This window comes from Syzygium oleosum, unplaced genomic scaffold, assembly GCF_021117445.2.
Source record: "Syzygium oleosum isolate NSW1041296 unplaced genomic scaffold, Sole_v2.1 Sole_v2.30, whole genome shotgun sequence".
Taxonomy (NCBI): domain Eukaryota; kingdom Viridiplantae; phylum Streptophyta; class Magnoliopsida; order Myrtales; family Myrtaceae; genus Syzygium; species Syzygium oleosum.
In genome coordinates, this window is record NW_026607514.1 from 477,755 (window position 1) to 505,733 (window position 27,979).

The following is a 27,979-nucleotide window of genomic DNA, read 5'->3' on the forward strand; positions in this document are numbered from 1 at the left end:
TGGCCGGGTCGGCGACCGGCGGCGGCCGCGGAGACCTTAGTGAAGAAGAAGAAGAAGCTCCGGAAAATGATTTCCGCTTTTGAAGAAGCGGAAGTCATTTTCCGTAGACTTAGGCTATTTTGTGAAGGAGGGAAGGAAAATATTTTCCCACTGAAAACGTTTTCCGCCCCCCGAACACCGGAAAACCCGGAAAATATTTTCCGGGAGAATATTTTCCGCCAAACGAACGGAGCCAGTTGATGTAATTTTGACTAGAATTAGATATCAATAAAAAATGGAAAAGTGAAACAGAAATGAAAAAAATATCATATTATTTTTATTTTAGTTGTCTTTGAGAGAAAAATAATGTGATATATTCAAAAAAGAAAAGAAAAAAGACAATGGAATAAGAAAATGAATAGGAAAAAGAAAAACCTTTGAAAATGCTAAATTAGAGTTTTATCAATCATATACTTGACCATGTTAAAATTAATATTATTTAATCATTTTTTCTTCAAAAGTACATGCATATTATACTAAAAATAATCCCTTATATCATTTATAAAGATAAACGAAAGAAAGATATTTAAGTCGTCCACAAAAATTTTAATAATGGACTATTTTTTATTGATTAATAATTTTAAGTGATATAAGTAATTATTTTTAAAAAAATAATTTATAAATAATTTATTTTTTACAAAACAAACAAAACTTAAACTAACTATATAATTCAAACAAAATTAGAATTCATACACGAATTATGAAACATGAGATATACAATACCTGACCACAATATCGAATAGTCCGACCCGAAACAAATGTCGTTATATATGCAAAACGCGTCCGCCGTCGGCGGCGTGCAGGGTGGATGAACTCCGTTGCGTTCTGCTGTCACGCCGGAGCAACGAACTGAGCCGAGCGAATGGCGGCCACCTCGCGACTGTGGAGCCACCTCCGCCGCTCTCGGCCGCGCTTCTCCTCCCTCTCCTCCGCTCCGCCCCTCGCCGCCCCTCGCCCTCACCCTGGCCCTCGTCATCGCTCCGATCCCTGCTCGCTTCCTCCGCCTTTCCTCCAATCCGGTCGCCGCTTCTCTTCCTCTCCGTCGGGCGCCGACGACGGCGATTTCGACCTCCGGGGGCTCGGCGAGTCGGCGGCCTTTCTTCCCGACGTCGCCCGCGGCGCGGGGATCGATGCTGCGATCGAAGGGGCGGCGAGCGGTGTGGAAGAGTCGATTCTTCCCGTCAAGGCCTTGATCTCTCTCCTCGATAGCTGTCACGATGTCACTGGCTTGCCTTGGTACGGTCGCGAGCTGTTATGGGTATCGGTCGAATTCGCGGGTCGAGTTCTTTAAGGTTAATTTTGTTGGGTTTCTTGCAGGTGGGTCGTGATTGCATCCTCCACCTTGGCGCTGAGAGTGGCGCTCTTCCCCGTGCTCGTTTTGCAGCTGCAGAAGATGAAGAGGATTTCTGAAGTATTTCCGAAATGTGAGCTCTCTTTCTCTCTTCTACCGTCTTCGTTTCGCCGGAACGGAGTTCTGAGTATTGGTTGCGCCATGGTTTTGCATTGCCTCTGCATATGAGTCTGTTAACTACTGGTGGTGATGGTGTCGCCGACGTGATGTCTGTGTGTATCGGAAGGATCGCCCAGTTTCTTGTTTTTTGCCTGCGGTGTTAACTCTGTTGAAAGTTTGTTGCTTTCTATGTGAATTGGCTGTTTTAATTTCTTTTAGACTTTCAATTGCATATTTGAAGTGCCTCCGCCCCTGCCACCGCCTTTCTCAGGAAGGAGTTACATCAACCAGATTTCGCTCTTCCGGCGGGAGAGACGAGCAAGTGGGTGCCCTTCGCTTTTATGGTTCCTTGCATACCTTTCTGTCCAGGTCACTCTCTCAACTCTACTTAGTGGAAGGGTTATTAGTTCGTACGATCTTTCCTTTTCGCCTTTAAGTACGTATAGAAAAACGAAGTTCTCTTTCCTTTGCTAGTAGTTGGCTTGGCCGAGCTTCATATAATGAAGCAGAATTGTTGGTGGAGTAGATCATTTCAGATTAGGGCATAAAGGGAAGGAAGAGAAGGCAAATCTATGTATTTGCAGCCTAGTTTTACATACATTCGGTTACCTTCACCAAATAATACAGATACTTCCACAAAGATTGTTCCAAGTCATTTTGGTAAAGAAGACTAGTGAAGGCCGAGGCCCTCAATATGCCCCGATCCTAAAGCTTTTCCTTCTCTTTATCTGGGATGAAGATTATCTATTTGAGACCATCTGTATTCAGCTGGCTAGACTAGTCTAGATGGCACAGGACAAAAACAACAGTAGCAGGAAGAAAAGCCTAAGAGATACTTTTCCATAAATGAAATAATTAAGCACTCAAATAAAAGGTAGAGGCTACAGCTCACGTGTAGACATGTTCTTTCGCTAAGAAAGATGCCTTTTCATTTTTTTATTAACAGAGAAAGATACGCTTGAGTGTAATACTGGCAGCACTTTTTCATCACAAAATGGGCTATAAATTGATGGCTCTTTAACTATATATAGTATGCTTCAGAGAGAGATTTGGCCCCTAGATCTTTTGCCACCTAAATGGGTTAATAAAGCATCTGGCATGTGCAATTCAAGAGGAAGATGAGAAAAAGTCCTATCAGAAATGTTAACCAGTTCCGTATTTTGCATTCTGGATAATGCTTGTGTTTATTTTTGCTTATTTAAACATCATATTCATCTGCAGGTCCCATTTTTTCTCCTATGGATGACTAGTATACGAAGGATGTCTCTTGACCATCATCCTGGATTTGATTGTGTAAGGCATCCACAATACCCATATATTCCTACATGATTGTTACTTTTCTAGTTGTTGTTAATGTTTTAAATGGTGCTGCTGTTAGCCATATTATTTTCACGGTGTCTACATGTATAGTGTCAGTCAAAGTCACTAATGGAGCTGGAAAGCTATTTGCCTTCAAAAGAATATCCTCAGTGGTGTTAGACTGTTGAAAATCCAGTGACTACAATTTTTATGAGAGCTGTAAATATTATTGAACAGTTTTGAAGCACTGCGGTGGTGCTAGTTGAGTGCTCTGAAGTACAATAATTTGTAAGGGAAGATGTTTAAGATGAATCAAGCTGAATATTGCTTAATATGGGAAATGATTGGCTGTTTCAACAATACTGTCCAGGCAAAAATAGTGTGTAAGTGCTTTTGTTGAGACTCTCTGTAATTTGACATGCTAAAGATTTCCTCCCTTTCCTCACAATGTGAATGCATTGATACTATTTCGCCTATTAGTACCCCAGGTGTTTCATTATTTTTCTTGTTTCAGTTGCTGGAGTTCTCATTTTTTCCTTTGTTCTTATAAAGGTTAAGCGTGTAACCAAGGAAATTCATGATTTTCATATTCTTCGTCTCTTTTACATAGAAAAACCCAATTTTACGTACAAATCTTGGAACACATGGACAACATCTGTTGAAGTCAATGCATTCACTCTGGTGATGATTAAATTATTTCATTTTCATTTGGAGATTAGCGTATCTTCTTTCTGGAAACTTTTGCAGGGTGGAATCTTCTGGTTCCAGAATTTATCTGAACTTCCTCATGGCACCTTGGGCCACATACTTCCCCTGCTGATCGCTGGTCTGCATTTTATGAATGTGCAGGTATAAATAGTCATTGAACCCCCAATTAGGGACTTATATAGATCGAGCTACTCTTTTCTTGTCACATGATCCTTCTTTGTCAAAACTGAAAGACTTCATATATGGGTTTTTTAGCATGCAAATGTTATTTTCGCTGTTGAGTCGGGTTACATTTCTTTTTTCCTAAATATGATGTTTCACTTTTGACTACATGTTCAAACTGGGATAATAGTTGATCTGCACAAGAATCTACATCTTTGTTATTTTTTTGTTCCTGCCAAGACATAGAGTTTGCTTGCACTATTATTAATGTCTATTGCGAGTCATTCTGATCTATACAGATAGAAAGAAATTTTCTCTAAGCATTCAAGAGGGTTATTTTCTCCATACTATCATGAACTATTTGCTTCCATAGTCATTCAAGCGTGTCCTGTAAAGTATCTGTTTCTTTATTGACTTCCAAATCTACTGATTAGAAATTATAAGACTTTGTTATTTATTTTTCATGTATTGTGGTCCTTGTTATAGATTCTTCCAAAAGTTGGGAATTTTTGCATGTGTGAAGGTGTTCAATGGTTGAACATTTGTACATATTTCTTGCTCATACCTCTTACTATTATAGCATCCATTTGTTTTGACTGAGCTTCTGGGGTAAGTTTTATGATCTACTATGTTCACAATACTGGAAATGGCTAGCTTAGTTTATCATCCGTCTGAGAAGTACAGCAAACATGGTGGCAAATAAACACGAATCAGTTATTGCATGGTGGATTTGATAAGACTGTTAATTGCAATGACAATCATGTCTGTTTTTTCGTTTCTCATTGTTATGAAGATCCATCATAATTCTCATTGTGGTATCTTCACGAGAACAGGTATCTTTTTCGAGGAGAGAGGTTCGTGAAGTTAGTGGTGTGTTTGGCTTATTAGCAAAAGTAAGTTGATAAAAGTGGGCTTAGGATTTAATTGGAGATTCAAGCTGTTAAAATTTTCAGCTTCTCACAACTATTGATGTCATATTTTCAACTGTCCACTTGAGTCATTTGTTCTTCGTATTCACTTTTTACAATATAATTCATCCATTTATTGGTCCCCCATTCTTGATTGCAGATCTATAAATACTATTTGTATTTTATGTCAGCCCCAATCTTGTATATTGGTCACTGTATTCCTCAGGTAATGCGATATCTCTTGCCTTTTTAGTCATCATGCCTTTCTTCACTCATGGAGTTAATGGGTTGTTTTCCTCTTTTGGTATTTCTTCGAGACAGATGAAAATGCACGTCATACTCTCATTTTGGCCTTTCGGCCACTACTTACAATCCTCATGTGTGATGTTCTAATCTGGTTCTCTATGCATGTTGTACTCTCATTTTGCCTTCCGTCCAGTACTTACAATCCTCATATGTGATGATTTAATCTGGTTCTCTTATGTGAGAATGGTCAGATTTGGCTGCTTCGAGGAAGCAATCAGAGTTAAAACTACATCCAGAGGTTATCAAGAGCAGTTGATATCATTGCTTGAGACCAAAAAAGCAATTTGGCAAGATTGCAATGTGTTAAAACCCACAGATTCTCAGTAGGAAAAGCTGATGTATATGGTTGCTACAGAGCTTTGTCATAAGCCTCTGATGTTGTCCATCAATGATCTTCATAGTATCTATTTGTTTTAAAAGCTACATTTATCTGTCTATTTCTAGTGCTGGGAATTGGACTTTACGCAAGACAATAAATGAAATCAGTGCGTTTTAACTCTCTGAAACTCTACCAAGAATGTGTTGAAGCTCATCCATGCAAAATGTTTACAGCAAGCTTTTGAATTTGGTAGTCAAGATGGCTGTGTTTGATTGCATGATACCAGAAAATGTTATCCATTTTAGGGTCAGCATTTTATTGGGCTTTATAAAGTTTTATTGTGACTTTTGAAGCCCATTGATGTTGATAATGTGCTCTTTAATTTGCAGGGTAGTTTAGTCTACTGGGTGACGAATGCTTCAATGACTCTTTTTCAGGTCTGCCTCTATATTTGTCGTCATTGAAGTTCTGCATCCATCCAGGCAATGCTTCTTACGGGAATTGTCCCTATTTAGACTAGACCGTCCACATGTCAATTTATGGGGTTGTTTTGATATCTTTGCTTTGGGAGATTGATTTATAAATAGTTGTGACGCTAACATCTGTTCTTAGGATCCTTGGTTGGGTGATTAATGATGATTAGTAAAGGAAATAGTTACGAGGAAAAGTATGATCAGTTTTTGAAGTTCAAGATAACTAGTGATCTCAACATCACTAGAAAAATAGAAGATAGTTTACACTCAGTGCTCTTAAAAGATGCTTGTCCACTAGGTCTTCCAGTATTTATTGATGTTACTTAGAACTTGAGTGGGTCTTGTGGAGTACCAATTCAAGAAAGTTGAATTTACTTATTTAGTGAAAATAGATACGACTTTCTTCTTTCTTGCTGAAATTGAAAGTGCTAAAGGTTCAATAGGAGTCTAAGGAGTTATATATGCTAGTCTATCAGTCATATACATTTGAAAAAAAAAAAATGATGTGTGGGTGTGAATTTTTTCTTTCCAATGATTTTTACAGCATTGTGCTTGCTGCTTGGTTACCGGGGAACTTATTTCTTGTCAATTTTCTGTTATAGTTCACCTTTTGCTAAGGCTTCCTTAAGGCTTCCTTTCTCTGAGGAAATCAGAAGCAGCTCTGGCATCTTTACCTATACGCGCCTTCATTAATGAAATTATACAATTAGGTTCCTCCACCCTTAACGAATGAGTATTGTCAAGTTCCTCGTCTGATACCTTGCAAAACTTTTAAAACTTGGACCTATTCCAGCAATTAGCTCTCAAGCATCCAGCTGTTCGTTCAAAGTTGGGTTTGCTGGTGGAGGACATCTCCAAAGCTGCTGCCAAACCTGAAGAGATAGTGTCGTCTCACCCTCCCTCAAATTCCTCAATAGAACAAAGTGAAGTTCCTGTGCAAAACTTATCACCTAGGCAACTGCATGCTGTGAGTGTTTTAGAGTTGAAAACAAAATTTCGTTTGTTGTGAAAAATTGCACTCTCAATCATATTTAGGCTTCCTAATTTGATTTCTTGACAGCTTTCAGTTGTACTAATCGCCAAGGGCCAAATCTATCAAGCTATTCCTTTACTAGAGTAAGTTGCAAATTGTCTTTTCGCATACTGCCTATAGAAGCACTAATAATTGATTCTTATTATAGATTGGCACTTGAGAAAGATCCGGAATGTGTTAGTGCAATGATTGGATTGGGGCAGGCTTTATTGCAAGATGAAGAGCCAGTAGAGGCTGCTGAGCATTTAGAGCGTGCTATTTCCAAGGTAAAAGGGCTTTGTAATTTTATTACATCTAACCTAATTTCCGTTTGACAGTGGAGGATTATGGTTGGCTAACGTAGAGAAAATTTATGGATAATGACATTTTAAAATTTGGTTTCGAACTTGTCTCATTTGTTAGTCTCTGGTTTCTTGTCCTCGTGTAATAAGTAAGATGGTTCAACTAGTTGATATAATTCTGCTCTTATGCTTGTGTACTTTTCCTGGCTCAGATTTTTGTTGCTCATTATCTTACGGAAGCTGAGTATACAGATCTTTTAGTTGGTGCATCCCAGTGGGCTGGTTTCGCTTATTTAAAGCAGGTGAGGCTCAATTAGGCGGTCTTGGTCCGCGTAGTTTACTCATTTAAATCTGTGTTCCAGTTGTTTTTCAAAAGAAAATTCAGGAAACTGTATTTTGAGATGGTGATGTATCAACTGCACAACTGGGTCAATATGAACTTAAAACTATTTGGTCTATTAATCTGCAGTTGTTTCTGGATGTTCCAGGGCAAGAAAGCAGAAGCAATTCGCCACTTGGAAAGAATTCCTTGTCTGAAAGAGCCACATGAACCAAAGAGCAAAGAGATTTATTACGATGGGTTGGTCCTGCTAGCAGTGTATGGTGTCCATTCTTTTGCTCTAATTCCATAAATCATCCTCTCCAGAGGCTTTCAAAGCTGTTGTATCTTGATGGTGAATTTACCCCGAACATCACCGATTCATTAAGTTGGTTGCCTGATGCAGTTGTCTGTCCATCGAAGGTCGGAAGGCTGAAGCTGCTAAGTATCTGCGTTTAGCCGTTGCTTACGATGCTTCTCACGAGTATTTATTGGAAAGTTTGGAGAAGGACGATGACAACTTAGTTAATGATCTTGTTAACAGCAGAAGAGCGGACTACTGATCAACTTCTTACAGGAATTGTACATCACCCTGTTCGTTTTCCGCCTGGTGTTACTCTTACTGGAGTGGCGATTTTGGTTAGAACACTCGGCCACTTTTTTGGGCCTTCATGATTTTCACAATACTTTTTGTGCATTCGATTGCAATAATCCGTTGTTACGTCGTAAGGCAGTTATATTACAACGGCGCGTCACATAATTGTTTCTGTACACTGGGATGGCATATGAATGCCTTGATGTACACGGTTCGTCGCTTGTTTGTAAGATCTGTCTAGCCTTCATCAATACATTGTGACATTTCATGGAAGCTATGTGTATTCGATGGATTACTTGGTAACAGACTTGGTAGCATTCGACATGTTGCTACTCGAGCGCACCTTCGAAACCACGAATATCTCCATAGAGATAAATTTATTTTTTTGGATAACAAATTCAATTAAAGGCTACATTTATTGTCAACTTACAAATAAAACTTCTTTCAATAATCATCTAAGGCGCTATTTGTTTCGTGGAAAAAGAATGATTCGAAAAGTGTATTATGAAAATGAACGATTGTATAGTTTACAAAAATGAATGAATGCAAAATATTTTTATTATTCGCAAAAATATTTAGACACGAATTGTTTCTAACAATGAAAATATTTCTTATTGACTAATTATTTCTAACGACACAAGTGATCATATTTTGAAATTTTTTTTTTCTAAATAATTCATTTTTCAAGAAACAAACAGAGCATGATAATATTTTTCTCACCATTCGATGGGCGAAGCACCTTTGCATCAATGACACAAATGGTCTGTGAACTTGTGCAATGTCGTTACTGAACTTTTAAATTATTCAATGTGATCATTGAATTTTCGGTACATGTTTTATTTAATCCCTAGACAATATGAAAATATTCAACACTATCCTTGAACTTGAATTAATGGAAGAACAACATTAAATATTTGCATATAGTTCAAGGATCAAATTGAACATGTACCAAAAGAACAAGTTAAAAGTTTAAGGATCATATTGTACATTAAGGTAAAATTTAAGGATCACATTAAATAAATTAAAATTTCATGGACCATATTACATGTTGAGTGAAAGTTCATGGATCATTTATGTCATTATCCCTCTATATATTACAAATTGGAGATTTGCTCCTTTACTTTCCCATTCAATCGAATCAATCCCAAACCTCATGCGGGAAAAACACAAGGACATCCCGTCCGGCCCGGTCCGTGTCCGACCGACCGACCGACCAATCGAGCTTTTATGCTGCCACGACTCAACGAACGCCCAGAAAAACTGGGACTTTTAATCGATTGCCCCATGCATTTCCATTCCTTCACGTTGTAAACGAGCCGGAAGACGAAACCCACCAGTAATTTCGTGCTTCGGTTCTTGCTCGACAACTTCCTGGAATTTCAATCTCGTTCTCTTCTTGAATCCAGCGGTGGGTCTGTTTCTTTTGTGCAGCTTTTCTTTTTCTGGGTGCAGATTTTCCCTTTTCCTTCTTCCTTCCCCTCGTTTCCCAACATTCATTGGTCGATTTTGGCGAGTCCAAGTTTTGCTGATTTTACCTTAGATGCGAATTCTTTGCTGGGTCTTGACTCTCCGCCATAAGCATATTCCGGGTCATCGTCAAAATCCCAAATTTCTTTTCCTTCTGCCTGATTCCTGAATTCGGTCGAGAACCATGATTTCCATGTCGGGTCGATAATTCATTGGTCGATTTTGGCGAGTCCAAATTTTGCTGATTTCAACTTAGATGCGAATTCTTTGCTGGTTCTTGACTCTCCGCCATAAGCATATTCCGGGGCATCGTCAAAATCCCCAATTTCTTTTCCTTCTGCCTGATTCCTGAATTCGGTCGAGAACCATGATTTCCATGTCGGGTTCTCTGTTGCTGCCTCCTAGTTTGTCCGGTAATTCTCCTCGACGTGTTGGGTTTTCCGTTCGGAGGAAAAGTGCTCTGGAATCGCGTGGCGGCGAGCAGAGGAATGTGGTTTGTGGGTGTATGGCCCCTCCGACGAACCTGAGGAGCGATGGATTTTCGGCAACCAGATACAATGTAATACTCTGTTTCAATTTCCATGTTGATGCCTTCCCGTTGGAATTTGTATATATTGGTTTTGTAGATTTATGTTAATTTATTGCTTATGCTCATGTTTCTTGCGCTAATTTCTTTTAATGGACGGCTTATACTCGTTTCATTTTGTGATTAATGCTTGTATTAGGTGGCCTCGTAATCCCATCTTGGTCTTGGCAATTATCTGATGAACGTAGACAAGTTTTGGTTAGGTCTAGCTAATCTCTCTTCGCTCGGTTCAGCTATGTAGGATCAGCCTGTTTGAGGATTGGGTTCCAAATTTGTCTAGTGCATAGTGTTAGGTGAGTCTTTCTTAGTGTGTTCTATACTCAGATTGGTCAAAACTGTATGCTCTGTATCTGAACAATCTCAGCACTATATATCTAAGTTTATGTTGGCCTACCATCTACTGTAGAGGTCTGGCAATTTGATGATTTAGTTTTGTGTACATCTGCTAGAAGTTCTTTTGTATTTTGTTGTAATTTTCATAATATCTCTGGATCATACCATGTATTAAGGTTGCTTACTGAGTTCATCTTTGTAGGATCCATCCAAAGTGGGGAAATTGGGCATAGTCCGGGAGCAGGAGGGTGATTCAGATGTCCTCATTGAGTGTAGAGATGTGCACAAGTCGTTTGGTGAGAAGCATATATTAAGGGGTGTGAGCTTTAAGGTGATTGTTTGTATTTCATGGATTACATAACCATGCACGTCGCTATATTATGATTAGCCTGTAGCCTGTTTTCATTAACTGGATTTATTAATTCCTAAAGAAGCCTGGAGACAAAGCCCTTCTATTGCTAATTACAATAACTTTGTAACAATTGAGCTTTTGTTAAAAGACTATTAGTTGGACACACCAGTAATTATGCATACTTGTATACTCATCAAACGCTTAAATTTGTTAAGCCCCTCCATTCCATAGGCAATTTAATTAGCTACTTGGTCAACATACACGGCTTTTCCCTTAGGCAGGTAACATCATTCCTAGCTCTCTTTTAGTGTATTTGAGCATTTCAGGCAATGTTGGTAATACTCTATGAAGAGATTTTCCTTTTATATTGTAACTGGACTGATCAAATTTTCCTCTGAGCATCCAATTGTCATCTGACTAGAGTTCCGCTGAGAATCCTACTCCATATCAATTTAAATTTTCCACACTCTAGGAAGACTTGCTTTCTGACTAAGTAGTCTGATCATGTAGAACACCATTCGAGTGGGCGTAAGTCTTCCTTTTCTTAATTTTCTTGAGTGTTTCTGAACTTTGGATCCACTTTGATGATCTGTTGCAAGAAGGTGTTTTATGCCTTTGTATTGTTGTGGATGGAATGACTCCAGTCTATGCCCCTCAATATTTTGCTGCGACTTCCATTTTCCAGCAATTGAAGATTTTCCATTGCAAAAGTGAAGTCCAGACCAAAATCCACATAACTTGATCATTTCTTCTGTCAATATTTTTTGATCTGCTTATAGTATTCATTTCCACCTAGAGAATCATCTACTAAATCTGGATACTTCATAAAGCGGACACTTCAGAATGATTATCACTGATTGAACTCTCTGGAGATGATTTTTACAGTTTTGTGATACATTAACAAATTTTTTGCCAGTGAATGTAGGATTATAATATCTCTACGTGATGACCCAACTCTTATATATTGTTTTTTTTTAGACACTCACCTATCCCATGTGATTCAGCTGTTTAAAAAATCAAATGACATTTGCATGTAGAGACGCCTTTTCTAATCAACCTCTTCAAATATAGATTAGACATGGCGAAGCTATTGGAATAATTGGTCCTTCTGGCACTGGGAAATCTACGGTTTTGAAGATTATTGCAGGACTGCTTGCCCCAGACAAGGTAATTAACTGTAACCGGTATTCTTCTTGTTCTTACTAACATGCTTTACTGTGAATACCTTTGAGCAGTAGGCCTATATATCTTGCTTATCAGCTATCTTATGTATTGAGATAAGTAGGGAGAAGTTTTCATTCGAGGTAGGAAGCGAGTCGGTCTCATCAGTGACGAGGAGATATCTGGTCTGCGAATAGGATTGGTAGGTCCCGCCCCTCACCCCTAACAAAAATAAAGAAAATTGCATTGCTTGTCTAATTATTGAACAAAGCCACCGTTTCTTCTCCTTTTCTGCAGGTATTTCAAAGTGCTGCACTTTTTGATTCCCTCACCGTTCGGGAAAATGTTGGTTTTCTCTTGTAAGAGACACAACTAAATCATCTATGACATCAGCTTTAGTCAATTTTCCCTTCAGAGTTTTGAGTTGCTTTTGTGGAGAACATTGTTGACTTCTTCAGTGATTTCTCACAGATATGAAAATTCCAACATGCATGAAGATAAAATCTCCGAGCTTGTGACAGAGACCTTGGCTGCTGTTGGATTGAAGGTATTATGAGCTTAAGATTTTTAGTCTGCATGTCTGAGTTCAGATGAGGGGAGAAGCATCATATATGATCTTAAAATATAAGGGGCATAAATTGAACTTCGCCTGGTGTCTCGACCAGATGCCAAAGAGCTGTAAGGATATGTGGCCTGAAAGCCACGATAAATCTCTTCTTGTGTTAATATCCGGTGTTATATTTGATTTACCATATTTTGGGATTGTGTTGTTGCTATTGCGTGAGTTCACAAGTGTAATAAGAGCCAATGGAATAGGTTCAGTTGAAATTTACTATTTAAGGTTGCAGTCTGTTTTTATGGCTAACAACTTGCAGTTGAAGTGAAGTGGAGAAGAATAAAGCAGTTAACTTATTAGATTGTTATTGAATGGTGTATTTCAGGGAGTTGAGGATCGATTACCCTCTGAATTGTCTGGAGGGATGAAGAAACGTGTTGCTTTAGCTCGGTCTATTATTTTTGATACCACAAGGGATTCAATAGAGCCAGAGGTATTAGATGCTCTTCCTGCTTAATCTTCTTTCAGAATTTTTCTGCAAGTGCTTGAAGACTTGGCGTGATTTCAATAATAAACTAGATTTTTAGACATCTTCATTTTCCTAGCGCTTGGAGTTTGTGTCTTTAAATTTGCAAATCAAGGGTAATCGAGGCCGTCCCAAGGCTGCAGAAGAGGGCCTATGTCCCTTTAAGTTTCTGTGATAATGTCACACCTTTATGAGCGGAGAGTATGATCTTGTGGTATTCATGGATGGTTTTGATTGATTGAAAGAGAAATGATTAAGTCACTGCCCCTTGTTTTTGGTCCTCATGGGAATGTGTTTGTAGTGATCTTTCTTTTGAAGCTCCGTTGAAAATTGGCTATTTTTTGTTGCACTTGCTTGTGCTATATTGTCGGTAAAACCTTGGTTCCCCTAAGGAAACAAAATCTTAGAATCTTAGTCTGACTTGTATTTGCCTCACTTTTTGATGTTTGAAAGAGGAAGAAATCACAATGTGGTGAGCAAGAACTAAAAGTCTACAATGCAAGTAACAATTTCGTCAAATGTTTGATTCTTCCATTTTCATTTCTTTCTCCACCATCGGTGTGACTGCTTAAAATATGTACAACATAAATATTCTGCAAGGGAAGATATTGGGTCTAAACCTTCACCTTCTTCCTGATTTTTCTGTATCTTTAAGGTACTCTTGTACGATGAACCAACAGCTGGGCTTGACCCTATTGCATCCACTGTGGTTGAAGATCTTATCCGATCTGTGCATTGGAAAGGTGAAGATGCACTTGGAAAGCCTGGGAAGATATCGTCATATGTGGTTGTCACTCATCAGCACAGCACCATCCAAAGAGCTGTCGACAGGTTCTACTTTCTCCAGAACTGTTCCCATCGTTCCAGTGTTTTCTTTGTCATTTTTCGTTTTGCTCAAGAGTATGAATAATAGTACATTAACATGTTCAGGTTGATATTTCTTTATGAGGGAAAGATAGTTTGGGAAGGAATGACTCATGAGTTTACGTCGTCGGCAAATCCGATTGTCCGGCAGGTAATTATCATAGCTTTTGCTTCGAACCTTTCGTTTCACTCAGTGAGTTACTTCGCTTGTCATCGTTATGGAGCTCACTCCATATAGAATTTTTAACAATCATCGGTGCTTTCGTAATATACCTAGTAATCTGTAAAGTTTCATGTGAAAATATGAGATTAGTATTTCTTTCAAATGGTACTTCACATATAAACTGTTCCGCGGAGAAGTGACTTTTAGAGGGTTTGTTTACACAACCCGACAACACTTGAACAACGTAGGCAAGACATTTGAGTAGTCCCTGGTTTGGTTATTGTGTTTATTTTAAATGGTACTTTGTAATGAATGATTATTTCATGTAAATCTTCCTAAAGATGGTTTTTGCCCTTTCTTTCTTCGATGTGAACAGTTTGCTTCAGGAAGCTTGGACGGTCCAATTAAATACTAGCGCTTGATGTATACGAAAAGTAGTCATGGTCTTGAGATTTTCTCAAGAGGCGAGTCAAGCGGATAGCGGACTGGTCGGGCCACCTGATGTGCTTGCACGTTCAACACGATTAACTTACATCATAGGGGCTAACAGAAGTTGCATTGCGTTGTGGACACGACCGAGATGGGTTGAGATAAGTTATACCTTCACCACAGAGGCATCAGGTTGGTTGTTTGTATGATAATTCGATTTCTAATAGCAGAATCGAGATCGTCGTGTTGAATTTTTTATTTCAAATGTTTTGGCTATTAAGATTTGACTCCAGAAGTAGCATTTTTGGACTGAACCAAGTATACTGTATTGAATTTACTCTGTACCATGTCAAATGAGAAGCAACTCTCAACGGAACTGGTTCAGCAAAAAGCAAAAAGCAACTCTGAAGAGAACTGATGGTTACTTTCTCTCGAAGTCCCCATCTCGTGAAATGCGTGCTTGTAGGTGCGTGAGTGCAATCTAATGCTGCGTTTGTCCAATGAAAATATTTTTGTTCACTCATTTTCCAAAAGCGATATAAAAGATCGAGGTAGGAAAGTCTTTTCTAAATTGTTGATTTCCTTAAAACAAATGCACCCTAAATTAGCTTCAAATCATTATTAAAACTCTCAAATCGGTACTTTTATCATACATTTATCTAAAGTAATTTTTGTCAGACAAAAATGCCTAATCTGGTGGTCCATAACAAATTTTACATCAAATTACTTTTTTGTCTAGAAAATGGTATCCATGATTTAAATCTTCCCTTCGATAAAATGCATACTTGTCAACAAACATGGATTTTTCACGTTGGATTTATCATTTTTTATGTCAGATCTATCTTATATTCATCTGTTATGTGTGTTAACACCTATGCGTTTTAATGGTATATTGGACGAAATGCTAATAGAGGGTAGATTTGGATTAGAGGTACCAATTTGGTTTTTTTTTTGTGAAATGAAAATTAATTTGGAAAAAGTGTTATGGAAGCACTGGCTTGGAATTATTGTGAAACAAAAATTAATTTAGAGTAAATGTGTCATGGAGTATCAATTAGGGATTTTTTTTTTATGGTAATAACCCTTAAACAAAAGACTTGCTTAGTCGCAAATGGTTTGTTCATTCGTTGTTCGAAGCGATTTGGAACTATGACGGCATATTAGGACCCGCATCTTTTCCATCTAATCGACGGCAATCATCACAATGGTGGTTGTGTTATCGGGATCATTGCTTGAAACTAAGCCGCGCCGGCCCCTCTCCTATCCTCTACGGGCTGTGCCAGCCGGACACGAAAATGGATTGGGTCTGGCCATGGCAGCCAAACTTAACTTAAACTATTGAGAGATCTCAGGTGACGACCCCGATGACGGTGGCCGGAGAGGCATGACCACCGCGAAGTGGAGAAACGTCTAGAGATCTATTTTTCATGGTCAACTTTGTTTTCTTTTTCCTCTGTTTTTTTGGTATCCTATTTGGCTGGCATAAAGTCATCTGTTCTACTCGTACAACTGGTTCGAGATGTCATTTGACTTATACAGACATCCTATCCGAAGTGCGCCATCAAATGTCGGATAAAAGCACATTCTATGCTATTGGGACCCTTATTTAGCTAAGCCCTTCTAGTCCTAGATATCTCTTTTTGGCATTTCTTGGGCCTTTATATTCACAATCACTCCTGTCCCTCAAGCCTGTTAGTTTAGTCTCACTAAGAACTTCGGGTCTTTGTGCCTAAGTTCATCATCATTAGAAAAAAAAAATTATGACTAGGTTGTCCTTGAGTTTCTTTTTTCATGTTTAATGCCATCTATAAACTTTTTCCCTTTTTTGCTCAATCCAGTTCTTGAACCTTTAAAAATCCACTTAATGTAGTCTTTTTGTTAAAAACATCGTTAGCTAACGTGACCATAATTTCAGTTAACTTGATGTTAGATTTGCTATGCCGGCATTCACATGTCTTACATATGGCTTCTGTGTGTCTGTGTGTGTGTGTGTGTGTGTGTGTGTGTGTGTGTGTGTGTGTGTGTGTGTGTGTGTGTTTTGGTCCAAAAGGAAAGGAAAAAGAGATTTGATGTAGTAGGATGACGTGGAATCCATATCATTATTTTCCCTCGGTAAATGCCGATGTAATAACCACTAGAGTTTGCCCCAGTGGTCACTTTTCCTACTTAGAAATGGAGAGGTGGGGAGTTCGATTTTCCACATTCTCCAAGGGGGCTAGGAGTGAGGATGTGTAGTTTTAGATATGGGTTTCGACTTTCATGCCCTGCAAAAAGTAAAGCAAAAGTTTGAGAGTGAGTGAAGAGCTAAAGTAGAACAGAAAAAAAAACCGCCAATGTGACGGTCCATGTAATGCCGTGACAATCCAAATTATTATTTTGCCCCATTAAATGGTGACGTGGCGGTCCACGTTTAAAAATATGTATGACATGAGGATGCATAATAGGACTCCATTGAGTGGATTTTTAAAAAATTAGGGATCATTCATATCGGGGAAAATTGTCCAAAAAGTTCTAAACCAATTGTTCGACCATTAATTCAGTCATAAACTTTTTAATTTGACTAATTTAGTTATGAACATTTTGATGATTTTTCAATATAATTCATTTAGCCAATTTAAGCAGGAAGTCGCTGATATGGCATTAGCTATCCTACGTGGCGCAGTCGGCGATTGACGTGCACGATTTTAAATGAAATGGTGTCGTTTTACAATTTTTTAAAAATAAATTTTCTGTTTTTTTCTTTTCATTTGTTTCTTTTTTTCTCATTTTCCTATTCTTTCCTTCTACTGCTTCCTTCCACCGATCAACGGCCACAGCGATGGCTTGTAAGCCCTCGCCCATATCTGGAGGGCCACCCACGATGCGCTCGTTGGCTCTTTCCAAGAAGATGAACAGTGACGAAAAGGAAAAAAAGAAAATTAGCAAAAAACCAAAAACTTTTACAAAATTTCTCAAAACAGTGTCGTTTTGAGTGCAATCAAACACGATAGATCGCCAACTAGGTTACGTATGATAGATGATGCAAACTAGACCATTACGTCGGCGATTTTCTACCTAATTTGGCTGGATGGACTATGTTGAAAAATTATTAAAAGGCTTAAGATTACATTGGCCAAATTAAAAAGTTGAGGGCTTGAATTTAAGAGCGCATAATAGGTTAAGGACTTTTTGGATAATTTTGCCATTAATATCATTACCCAAAAAAAATTCCAAACTATATAGTTGTTAAAAATAATCTGGGGTATGACACAATGAGATTTGTAATAGGACTTGTTAATTGACAAGCTATTACAAAAATATTAATTGACCGATGGAAAATGAATGCTATTACAATGTGTTATTACCTCGAGTTTTGTCAAATTTCCCCAACAGTCATGAACCATGATATCTAAAAGCAAGTGGACTACCAAAATAAGAAGGGTTAATACCACGAAAAACCCTAAACTGGTACACTTGTGACAATTTTACCCCAAACTATTTTTTTGACCATAAAAAACCCCAAACTGGTACACTTGTGACAAATCTACCCTGAACTATTTTTTTGACCACCAAAAACCCCAAACTGGTATACATGTGACAATTTTACCCCGAACTAATTTTTTAATATTATTTTTTATTTTTTGAATTTTTTTTATTAATTTTGTCTTTCCTTTTTATTTTTCCTTTCTCTTCGACCTCTGACCGGCGACCGGCCAGAGGCGGAAGCCGGCAAGGTCGGCCCCGCTGGCCACTGGCGAGGCTCGACCTTGTCGGCGTTGGGCGAGGTCGGCCTCGCCTTGCAACGGCGAGGTCAGCCTCGCCCAACGCCGGCGAGGTCGGCCTCGCCCGGCAGATCTGGCGAGGCTCGACCTCGCCCAACGCCGGTGAGGTCGTGCCTCGCCAACGGCCGGCAGGTGGCCGGGCCCTCGCTAGATCCGGCGAGGCTCGACCTCGCCGTTGCAGGGCGAGGTCGTGCCTCGCCAACGGCCGGCGGGGCCGGGCCCTTGCCGAGATCCGGCGAGGCTCGACCTCGCCGTTGCAGGGCGAGGCCAACCTCGCCCAACGCCGGCGAGGTCGAGCCTCGCCAGTGGCCAGCGGGGCAGACCTCGTCCGCTTCCGCCTCTGGCCGGTCTGGCGACCGGCCAGAGGTTGAAGAGAAAGGAAAAAAAAAGGAAAGAAAAAATAAAAAAATTTTAATAAAAAAATTTGAAAAGTAAAAAATAATATTAAAAAATTAGTTCGGGGTAAAATTGTCACATGTATACAAGTTTGGGATTTTTGGTGGTTAAAAAAATAGTTCATGGTAGATTTGTCACAAGTGTACCAGTTTGGGATTTTTTATAGTCAAAAAAATAATTTAGGGTAAAATTGTCACAAGTGTACCAGTTTAGGGTTTTTCGCGGTATTAACCCAAATAAGATCAATAGCGGACGCTTGGACATAGGTTCATCAAACTCTTGAGGTCGAATTTATTTTGCTACAGTTGTAACAAACCGTGAAATGACAATATTATATAAGTCACGACTTGTTCAAAGCCATTATGAAAGATTTCATTGACTTATGATAAAATGATTGCAATTACCATGTGTTACGATTTGCAAAACCATAAGAGATTTCAAATATATCCAACTCTCATGAACCATGATTAGTTCAAATCAATTAGATGGAAAAAAGTAGGAACTGCCGAACTAATACTTAGACATGGTCGACCAATCTACGAGATAAAATGCATTATTTTACGACAAAGCTAAACCGTGACATGACAAAATTAGATGTATTAGGACTTATTGCGTATTGTTCATTGAAGAAGTAATACCAGAATTTTGATTGGCTTACGACAATTGTAAGGTGTTACGCTATCAAATACAATGAGAGCATTTCGAGTGTTAGCAACCGTCGTAGGCCACGATAATGCAAATGCAAGTGATCGGCCAAAATAGGAATAGGCAATCGATATTCGATAATGGTGCAAAACTTCTAGATGCACAACAACCGGCTACATCTAATTCTTGGAAAAGCAATCACGACATATTTCATTCATTACCGTCGCAATAATTACAATGAGTTACAGACTAAAAAACAACGAGAATATTATTGAATTCCCCCGGTTCTCGTGAACCATGACGAGGTCAAATCAATCTGGCGGAAAAACAGTAGAAAACCGTCGATCAATACTTAAACGTCAATCATTTGATCTCAAATAGACAAAAGTAAATCGTGGCACTTTACAAAATAAAATAATACGATGTGTTTATTAAAAAGGTATTACGAAAATTTTTCACAGGCACATAACAAAATAAATCATATAATGACGTGTTACGTCGATACCGTACAAATGTCTTCTCCAGTTATCACGAACCATGATAATTCCAAAGCAAGAGGATCACGCTAAGGCATTGCGACCTTGATCCCCAATGACTAATTTTTGGATTTGGGCAATATTCTTGAACCCCAGCAAACCATAGAACCAACCCAAATCCTTATTGTTTTTTTGTTAATCTATTTTACGCTTTCTTTATTTCTTGAAAACTCTATAATATAAAATTTTCGGCCTAATATACTAAAAAACCTCAAACTTTAGCTTTTATCCCAATTTAACCTTTTTGTCTCATAAGAAACCTCAATCTTTAAGTCCAGTCTTAATTCTACCGTAAACTTTTTTGTCTCATAAAAAACTAGGAGTGTGCAACCGGATCGGGTTTATCCGGAAATCGGACCGGTCCACCCGAAAAACGGTTCGGGAACCGGTTCCGGTTAAAACCGGTCCGGGAACCGGTTCCATTTTTTTGGAGCCGGTTAGAACCGGTCCGGTTTCCGGTTTCGAGTAAAAACCAACCCGGACCGGTTTTAGAGCAAGTTTTAAGATAATATAAAAAAACAAAAAAAAACCCTAGATCTAGTCACGATCACTGTCTCGGTTTTCTCTTCGCCGCTCCTCTGTCTCGGTTCTCTCTTTGTCTCAGTTCTCTCTTTGCCGATCGCCGCAAGAACGCAATTACGCAACCGAGGAGGCTGCTCGTTCACTTCACCCATCCGGCTCTCGCTGATCCGTGAGTCCTCCGTTCCCTCAGTCTCTCTTCTTCGTCTTTGTTGCAAGGTTAGATGGTTTCGAGCTCGAGCTTCGAATCTGTTCTAGTGTTGGGGAAGTGTTCAAGTTCGAGTTTGAGGTTTTGCGTTCGAGTTTTAGGTTCTAGTGTTGGGGAAGTGTTCGAGTTCGAGTTTTAGGTTTTGCGTTCGAGTTTTAGGGGTTTTTCGCTGCGGGCTTGGGTTGGTGTAGAAAATTCTCTAAGTTTTGATGATCAGTGAAGGACTTGAAGGAATAGACGCCATCTGATCTTGCGGAATCCGGCTTGTCTGAGTTTTTTTTTTTTTGAAACTTTTATCTCTTGCTTCTTGGACTTCTGAGTTTGTTTAATGGAAGAATGTAAGCGTTGGTTGCGTACCTGACTTCAGTGGTTGGCCTCAACTCGAAACTCTAGATGTTGCAAGCTCATTATACTCGAAACTGGTTATTATGATCTTGTCGTCATCCTTTGGATCATTCATGCAAGATCGCCCGCTTTAGAGTTTAGATAAGTGAAAGCTTCTCTCAAATTTTTGGAATTGTCGTAGTTGGTTCGTGGGATTAGCTTCGTGGTGTCAGTGCGCGCGCGTCTCTGTGTGCTCATGTTGGCATTTGTGTTCCCTCTTTTCCTTCAATTTGGTCAATTCTTGATTTGCTGTGGTTGGTTTACTGATTGTGACATGGAATTCTAGTGCTTGTTGTTGCTTCTTGCTCGATTAGTCCGACTGAGCTCTACAGTTTCTTTTTTGTGGTAAAGATTAGGTCCAAGAACTGGGTGTGTTCACATAGTAATGACTTTCAGTGAGATGGTTAATTCTGGCAAGAAATATTTTGTCTCTACATTTTGTTCTTTGTATGCTCAAAAGCTCACAGATCGATCATGTGATGCTAACCCAAACCCGACTGGTTGCTGAAATTAACCCCCTTTGTTGTGTTGTGTTTGATTATATCAGGTTCTGATCTCTAATGCATGGATTGAATTTGTTGTGGCTAAGTCTGAAACTCTCTGGAATTCATATCTTAAACTCTCTGGAATTTATATCTATAGTTAAAAATGCATGAAAAGCTTCAAATATGTTGGTACAAGTATCGAGTTCATGTTTGGTTAGCTTGGTCGTATTCCTCTCCCTATTAGTTTGGTGAGTGTGTGGTGTGCAACAAGTGTGACCTTTAGGCTTTCAGTTTACAAGTTCTTTTGTTTGGTTGTACAACAATCTTTTCGCTCTTACTTAAATTTGTTCTCAGTAAAATCCTGACATTATTGTATATCAGATTCTGATGTGTGGATCGGAGCCTTCGGATTTTTGGAAACAAAAGTGAGGAGCTCTCATCATGGCTCAAAATAAAGAGCTAAACATGTTGAACAGATTCCTAGAAATGTGACTCTTAAAGATTTATGCGATTGGACTATGTCTTGCCGCATAGTACTTTTGGATTGTAATTTTCATGGATTGTAATTTCAATTGCCCATTTTAGGGATTGTTACTTTTGGCAGATAGTGGTTTTATTATTCATCTTTTATTTTGAATCGTTTCATTGCTACATATATTATTTGCTAGAAAAAAATGAAACCAGAAAAAGGAACAAAAAAAAACTGGTTTTTGGGTAGACCCTGAAACCGGACCGAAAAAATAGGGTCGGTTCCAAAATAGGGTCTAAGGAAAACAGGGTCGGTTTCAGGTTCCAAAAATTAGGAACCGGTTATAACAGGGTTGGTTTCAGGTTTCGGGTTTGGACCCAACCCACTCTGGAACCGATCACCCCTATAAAAAACCCTCAACTTTATGTCATATTTCAATCTATCCTAAACTTTTTTTTATCCTTTGAAAAACCCACAAATTTAGGTCTTGTCCCAATTTTACCCTAAAATTTTTACAATCTCATAAAAAACCACAAATTTTTACTTGAATCACAAATCTGCCCCCATTAACCCTCCATCCAAAATTTCTCGTTGACAACCGAGAGACGGAAAACTCTAAAGCACAAGCTGTTCGAGCGTCTTGAGCGCGAGCTCGCCAATCGTAGGAGATGGAACATTCCCAAGCACGAGAGATCGACAAGTGCAAAATTATTAAAGGCGATTTTGACGAAGGGTTAATAGAAAACATATTTGGGACTCAAGTAGAAGTGAGTGATCTCTTATGAGACCAAAAAAAATAGAGTGAAATTGAAACTGGACCTAAAGCTGTGATTTTTTTACAAGATACAAAAAAAGTTTAGGGTAAAATTATTACCGGATCTAAAGTTGAAAGTTTTTTATGAGACAAAAAAAATTTTAAGGTAGAATTGAGACTTGACCTAAAACTAGGAATTTTTCATGGGACAAAAAGAGTTTAGGGTAAAATTGAGACATGACTTAAAGTCAGAAATTTTTTATAAAACAAAAGGCAGAATTTGGACAAGAGCTAAAGTTTTTTAGAATATTAGGCCTAAAATTTTCGGTTTTAAATAACTAATTATTTAAAACCGAGGTCCAAGGAAAGAATAAAAAAAGGTGAAAAGAATAAAAAGCGTCCAAAGCGAATAAAAAAAGGAAAGAAAGGCACATTACTGAATAACAAAGCGTACAAGAAAGAAAAGTCCCATCGTACGGTCTCCACACATGCTAAGGAAAAAATTGTGCGGCCTCTTAGGCCCAGGCTATTGGCAGAGCAAAGAACCTGTCAGGAAGGCCGAATATAATTTTAGTATCCATTTATTTTATAAAAATAATTATTTAAAAATATCTTTTAAAAAAATTATTTATATTGTTTGAAATAATTAATTAATAAAAAATATTTTATTATCAATAGTGATTTACGTCTAAATATTCTGTCGCAAACAGTGAACTTTTTTTTTTTCATTCATTTATTTTCGTAAACGATTTAGAAAAATGTTTTCGAAATCATTCAGTTTTTCAGAAAGAAACGCATCATATATGACTTATTTTATTTCTTTTCTAAGAGGCAACCAATTTTACCTGACAAAAAATAAATCAAATTGATTATCTTCGGGGCCTTCAAATGGAAGGAGAATATTGTGGAAATTGAACCATCTTTCATAGCATGATTCCTCTTCTGCATTGCCTTTTCCATTTTCTTTTTTCTTTCATTCATTATTTCTTTCTTTACTTGTAATTGACTTGAAAACTCATTACGCGAGTACTTACTTATATCATTATCTCATAAAAAAAAGTATTGAAAGATAACGCTGAAAAACTTCGATAACAATAGCAGCGATAAAGCTAACGAAATAATGAGAATAAAATCGAAACTCACCATATAAGCACTAGTTATTAACTTTTTCTCTTCTTTTGCATCTAAAAGAGTGGATGAAATCATTTTTTCGACAATAACCGATTGTCGAGAGATCTATGCTAATATTGTATTATATTAGATAATACGGATCACAAGATTGAAACAAAATACATCCTAATGAATTTTGCATAACAGAAATTTGCATAAATTCGCATTAATAAGAGTTAGAATTAGAATAGAAAGAGAGGTCTTGTCGGAAATGGCTAGACAATTAGGATACATATGGTAACATTTCTGTTCTCGGGAACAATTTTTGTTAAGAAATTGTTATTTCTGTTCAGAAATTATTTTTTCTATTTCTATTCTCTTGACGAGTTTCTAAGCAGAAGAACGTGTTTGATAATTGCACAAAATTTCTATTATCGAAATAGAAAAAAGAACATAAATGCGTTTGGTACGACTCTAAAAATTTCTATTCCCAATTTTTTCATTTAATTATAAAAATATCAGTGGAGACTCAACAATTCATGTTTGGATAAATTTGGACTATAAATAGAATAAGAATATATTATGATATAGAATTTGATGACCTTAGTACAATTATAAGGAAAATTACTTTTTATAGACAAAGCAAATACCGGATGGTGGTCAAGGAAATTGCAATTTAGGATTTTAAGGTTTAGGGTTTTGGGCTTTGGGATTTGGATTTTAGGGTTTTGAGTTTGAGGGTTTTAGGTCTGGGATTGGGGGTTTTAGGTTTGTGGTTTAGGATTTGGGTTTTATGGTTTCGGGTTTATGAAATTTTTTATCTAAAATGACATTGTTTCTCTTTTTGTTTCCAGGAACAAAAAAGTATATTTTAATTTACTTCTTATTTTTCTTTCAAATATATTCCCTAGCCACTGATCTTTCGAGAGATAGAAAAATTAATTGACATACACAAATAGATTTCTGTTCTTTTTTTGTTCGAGGAAACAAAAGAACAGATAAACAGAGAAATAGAAATGTTATCAAACAGTACCTAATTGCACACTTTTTCTGTTTACACACGACTCCATCACTCAATTGAATTGCCTTAGTCACTGGTGATTATGATTTCTGCATCACGTCACATCGTGCCAATAAGAAAAAGATTAATTGCATTGAAAAGAAATCATATCACCACACTCAATTAGATTCACCTTCGATAACGAAATTTAAGGCAATGGCTCACGTGCTAATGAAGATATTATTTGTATTACACCACATCAAATAATCAATGTGAGATTTTTCTAAAACTACTTACGTGTATGCCGAATAATGATGTTATCCTTATCAAAAATAGGAAGATGTGTCTACATAGACAGTAACTTTTTACATTTAACTTATATCCAAATCTTGTAATAGATGCACTTTAACTTTTTCTTTTTCCATGACACCCGAAACTTTTATATATAAATTTGATATGTTGATTTACGTATAAGTTTCCCATATTTTTCAAACTTTAAATAATATTTTAAATTTTGATAGGTTTACTTTTGTTGCAAAAGTACAAAGAATTACTTTATGCTTGGTGCAGGACTTTGGGACAACAAAATTTTGTCCATTGGTGCATGGGTCCCACATTAAGTTTTATAAAATACTTTTTCTCATCCAAAAAAAAATCTTGACAGAAGTAACATCTCGTAGAAGGTCTCTGCCCTATAAAATGGGCCAAATTCCCTTAAAAATCCTCAACTTTAGGTCGAATCTCAAATCTGTTTTGAATTTTTTTTATCTCAGAAAAAACTCCAAACTTTATGTTCAGTCCCAAATCTGCCCCGAAATTTCTTTTATTTCAGAAAAAACCTCAAATTTTAAATTCAATCTCAAATCTGTCGCGAATCGTGTTTTGTGTTAAAAAAATCACCAAAATTCAATTTATTTTAAAACATATATCCTAGTGATCCAATTTTAACTTGATGTGGCACTTCCACGTTGATAACAAATTACATCAACAAAGACTGGACCTAAAGTTTGAGATTTTTTCTGAGATAAAAAAAAGTTTGGGATAGATTCGGGATTTGATCTAAAGTTTGGGGTTTTTTAGGTAATTCACCCCTATAAAATGTGACCCAGACTTCTCGTCATTTCCTTCACCGATCAAACTCAACCATAGAACAAGAAAATTTCGAGAGGCTGCAAACAATGGATCTGGATTTTGACCTGACTATTGCCCGCCGTGAAGCCCAACCCAAACCCCTTTCCATCCTCAAGGCGCCGCCGATCGCCGCCTCCTACAACGACAGGATCCGCCCTCTGCTTGATGCGGTCGACAAGCTCCGAAACCTCCAGGTCATGCAGGAGGGCATCCAACTCCCCACCATTGTCGTTGTCGGCGACCAGTCCTCCGGCAAGTCGAGCGTCCTCGAGTCTCTCGCTGGCATCAGCCTGCCGCGGGGGCAGGGCATCTGCACGCGCGTCCCCCTTATCATGCGCCTCCGAGACCGGCGTCAAGATGAAATCCCTAAGCTCCACCTCGAGTTCAACGGCAAGACGATGGATCTCGATGACGAGGATGACATCTCTGACGCCATAGTCACCGCGACAGTCGAGATCGCTGGCTCCGGCAAGGGCATATCGAATGCCCCGCTGACTCTGGTCGTCAAGAAAGATGGCGTCCCGGACTTGACCATGGTCGACTTGCCTGGAATCACGAGAGTGCCCGTGCACGGCCAGCCCGAGAACATCTACGAGCAGATCTCGGCGATGATCATGGAGTACATAAAGCCTGAGGAGACCATCATCCTCAATGTCGTGTCCGCGACCGTCGACTTTTCCACTTGCGAGTCCATAAGGATGTCACAAGTAAGTATACTCTAGCCACATTCGTCGCCCATATCAATTAAAAACTCGAATGATTCATACAACTCTAGCAAATGAGTCGATACAATAATCTGTTTTTATGTTTCAGATGGTGGACAAGACTGGCAAGAGGACTCTGGCCGTCGTCACAAAGGCTGACAAAGCTCCGGAGGGCTTGCTCGAGAAAGTGACGGCGGATGATGTCAATATAGGGCTCGGTTATGTGTGTGTGAGGAACAGGATTGGAGACGAGTCCTACGAAGAAGCGAGGATCGAAGAGGCGAAGCTGTTTGACACGCATCCTCTGCTGTGCAAAATTCACAAGTCCATCGTTGGTGTGCCTGTCTTGGCACAAAAGCTGATGCAGATTCAAGCCACCATTATGGCCAAGTGTTTGCCAGATATCGTAAAGAAGATCAATGACAAGCTGAACGCTAACGTCGCTGAGCTTAATAGAATGCCCAAGAATCTGTCCTCAGTCGCAGAGGCCGTGGCGACCTTCATGCAGATGATGGGGTCGGCGAAGGGGTCGCTGAGGAAAGTCCTGCTGAAAGGCGAGTTCGACGAGTACCCAGACGACAAGAACATGCACTGCACGGCCAGGCTGGTGGAGATGCTCTCCAAAACTGCCCCGAGAACGACCCACGGACTGACTTCTTGTTGGAGGAACTGGATGTCTTGGAGGAGGCCAGAAGGATCGGGCTCCCGAACTTCCTTGCTCACACTGCCTTTCTCACCCTTTTGCAGCGGAAGGTGAAGGCGGTATCGAGCAAGCCACTGAGTTTCGGGGTTCGTGCTTGGGGCTACATTGAGGAGGTTGTTATTCGGGAGTTGATGCGACACTCGGAGAATTATCCTCAACTGCAGTATCGGACGAAAAGAGCAGCGTCCAATCTGATCAACAAGATGAGGGAGAAGACGACGAATAGGATGATGGAGATTGTTGAAATGGAGAAGCTCACTGACTACACTTGCAACCCTGAGTACCAGTTGGAGTGGAGCAAGCTGATGACCCAGCAGTACCACTTTATGCAGGTGATCAACGACGATTATCTGTCCACCAACATGGTCCTCGAGGGGATCGGGCAGGTCGACGTGCGCCATCTGAGGAATCACAAGCAGCTGGTTCAGGAGGCGTTCGATCTGAAGATGAGGATGACCGCGTACTGGAAGATCGTGCTGAGGAGGTTCGTGGACTCGATGGCACTGCACCTGCCGTTCTGCGTTCACAACTTGGTGAACAGGGATACGGAGAAGGAGATTGTGGGCGAGCTGATCGGGCCCAATGGCAGCGGTGGCATCGAGAGGATGCTGGAGGAAGCGCCGTCGGCAGCGGCCAAGCGCAAGAAGCTGAGCAGGAGCATCAAGCTGTTGAGGGAGTCTGCGGAGGTGGTGGCCAAGATCATGGACCGGATTGCTACTGATGGTGACTACAGGGTTTAGTTAGTCTGTTCTTCTACTGGCCCTTAATTAAGCTTGTCCCGTGATGATGTGTTTCTCTTATGAGTGTGTTAATGTTGCTGTTCTAGTAATCAGCTTTTAATTGAT

General features: G+C 39.0%; 2 protein-coding genes and 1 pseudogene across 3 annotated transcripts; all 3 read left to right on the forward strand.

Annotated features, from left to right (window-relative positions):
- The first annotated feature begins 799 nt into the window (after nt 1–799).
- Nucleotides 800–8,197, forward strand: LOC115661313 (ALBINO3-like protein 2, chloroplastic). Its single transcript, XM_030583615.2, has 14 exons — nt 800–1,275; nt 1,357–1,463; nt 1,731–1,858; nt 2,711–2,782; nt 3,536–3,637; nt 4,492–4,551; nt 4,727–4,792; nt 5,581–5,628; nt 6,458–6,631; nt 6,725–6,780; nt 6,846–6,963; nt 7,191–7,280; nt 7,467–7,576; nt 7,704–8,197. Exons 1-14 carry the CDS (start codon nt 902–904, stop codon nt 7,858–7,860), a joined length of 1,662 nt encoding a protein of 553 aa, XP_030439475.2. The 5' UTR covers nt 800–901; the 3' UTR covers nt 7,861–8,197.
- Nucleotides 8,198–9,119: 922 nt separating this feature from the next.
- LOC115661317 (protein TRIGALACTOSYLDIACYLGLYCEROL 3, chloroplastic) lies at nt 9,120–14,643 on the forward strand. 2 transcript variants are annotated; one of them, XM_056304071.1, is made up of 11 exons: nt 9,120–9,228; nt 9,345–9,918; nt 10,481–10,609; nt 11,702–11,797; nt 11,916–11,993; nt 12,089–12,150; nt 12,263–12,338; nt 12,733–12,840; nt 13,529–13,704; nt 13,804–13,888; nt 14,277–14,643. In XM_056304071.1, the coding sequence occupies exons 2-11, from the start codon at nt 9,727–9,729 to the stop codon at nt 14,313–14,315; spliced, it is 1,041 nt and encodes a 346-aa protein (XP_056160046.1). In that variant the 5' UTR covers nt 9,120–9,228; nt 9,345–9,726; the 3' UTR covers nt 14,316–14,643. The 2 variants fall into 2 exon arrangements, with proteins under 2 accessions (XP_056160046.1, XP_030439478.1); XM_030583618.2 differs by having other exon boundaries at nt 9,151–9,918.
- Nucleotides 14,644–25,730: 11,087 nt separating this feature from the next.
- On the forward strand, nt 25,731–27,974 carry LOC115665018 (dynamin-related protein 4C-like; annotated as a pseudogene).
- The last annotated feature ends 5 nt before the right edge of the window (nt 27,975–27,979 follow it).

Bases quoted from the DNA above. Each gene is read 5' to 3' on its own strand.
- LOC115661313 (XM_030583615.2), top strand. From the start codon at position 902: ATGGCGGCCACCTCGCGACTGTGGAGCCACCTCCGCCGCTCTCGGCCG. The intron at 4,793-5,580 runs GTAATGCGATAT...TTTAATTTGCAG, and splicing joins TTGGTCACTGTATTCCTCAG to GGTAGTTTAGTCTACTGGGT. The intron at 6,781-6,845 runs GTAAGTTGCAAA...TTCTTATTATAG, and splicing joins CAAGCTATTCCTTTACTAGA to ATTGGCACTTGAGAAAGATC.
- LOC115661317 (XM_056304071.1), top strand. From the start codon at position 9,727: ATGATTTCCATGTCGGGTTCTCTGTTGCTGCCTCCTAGTTTGTCCGGT. The intron at 9,919-10,480 runs GTAATACTCTGT...TCATCTTTGTAG, and splicing joins TTTCGGCAACCAGATACAAT to GATCCATCCAAAGTGGGGAA. The intron at 11,994-12,088 runs GTAGGTCCCGCC...CCTTTTCTGCAG, and splicing joins CTGGTCTGCGAATAGGATTG to GTATTTCAAAGTGCTGCACT.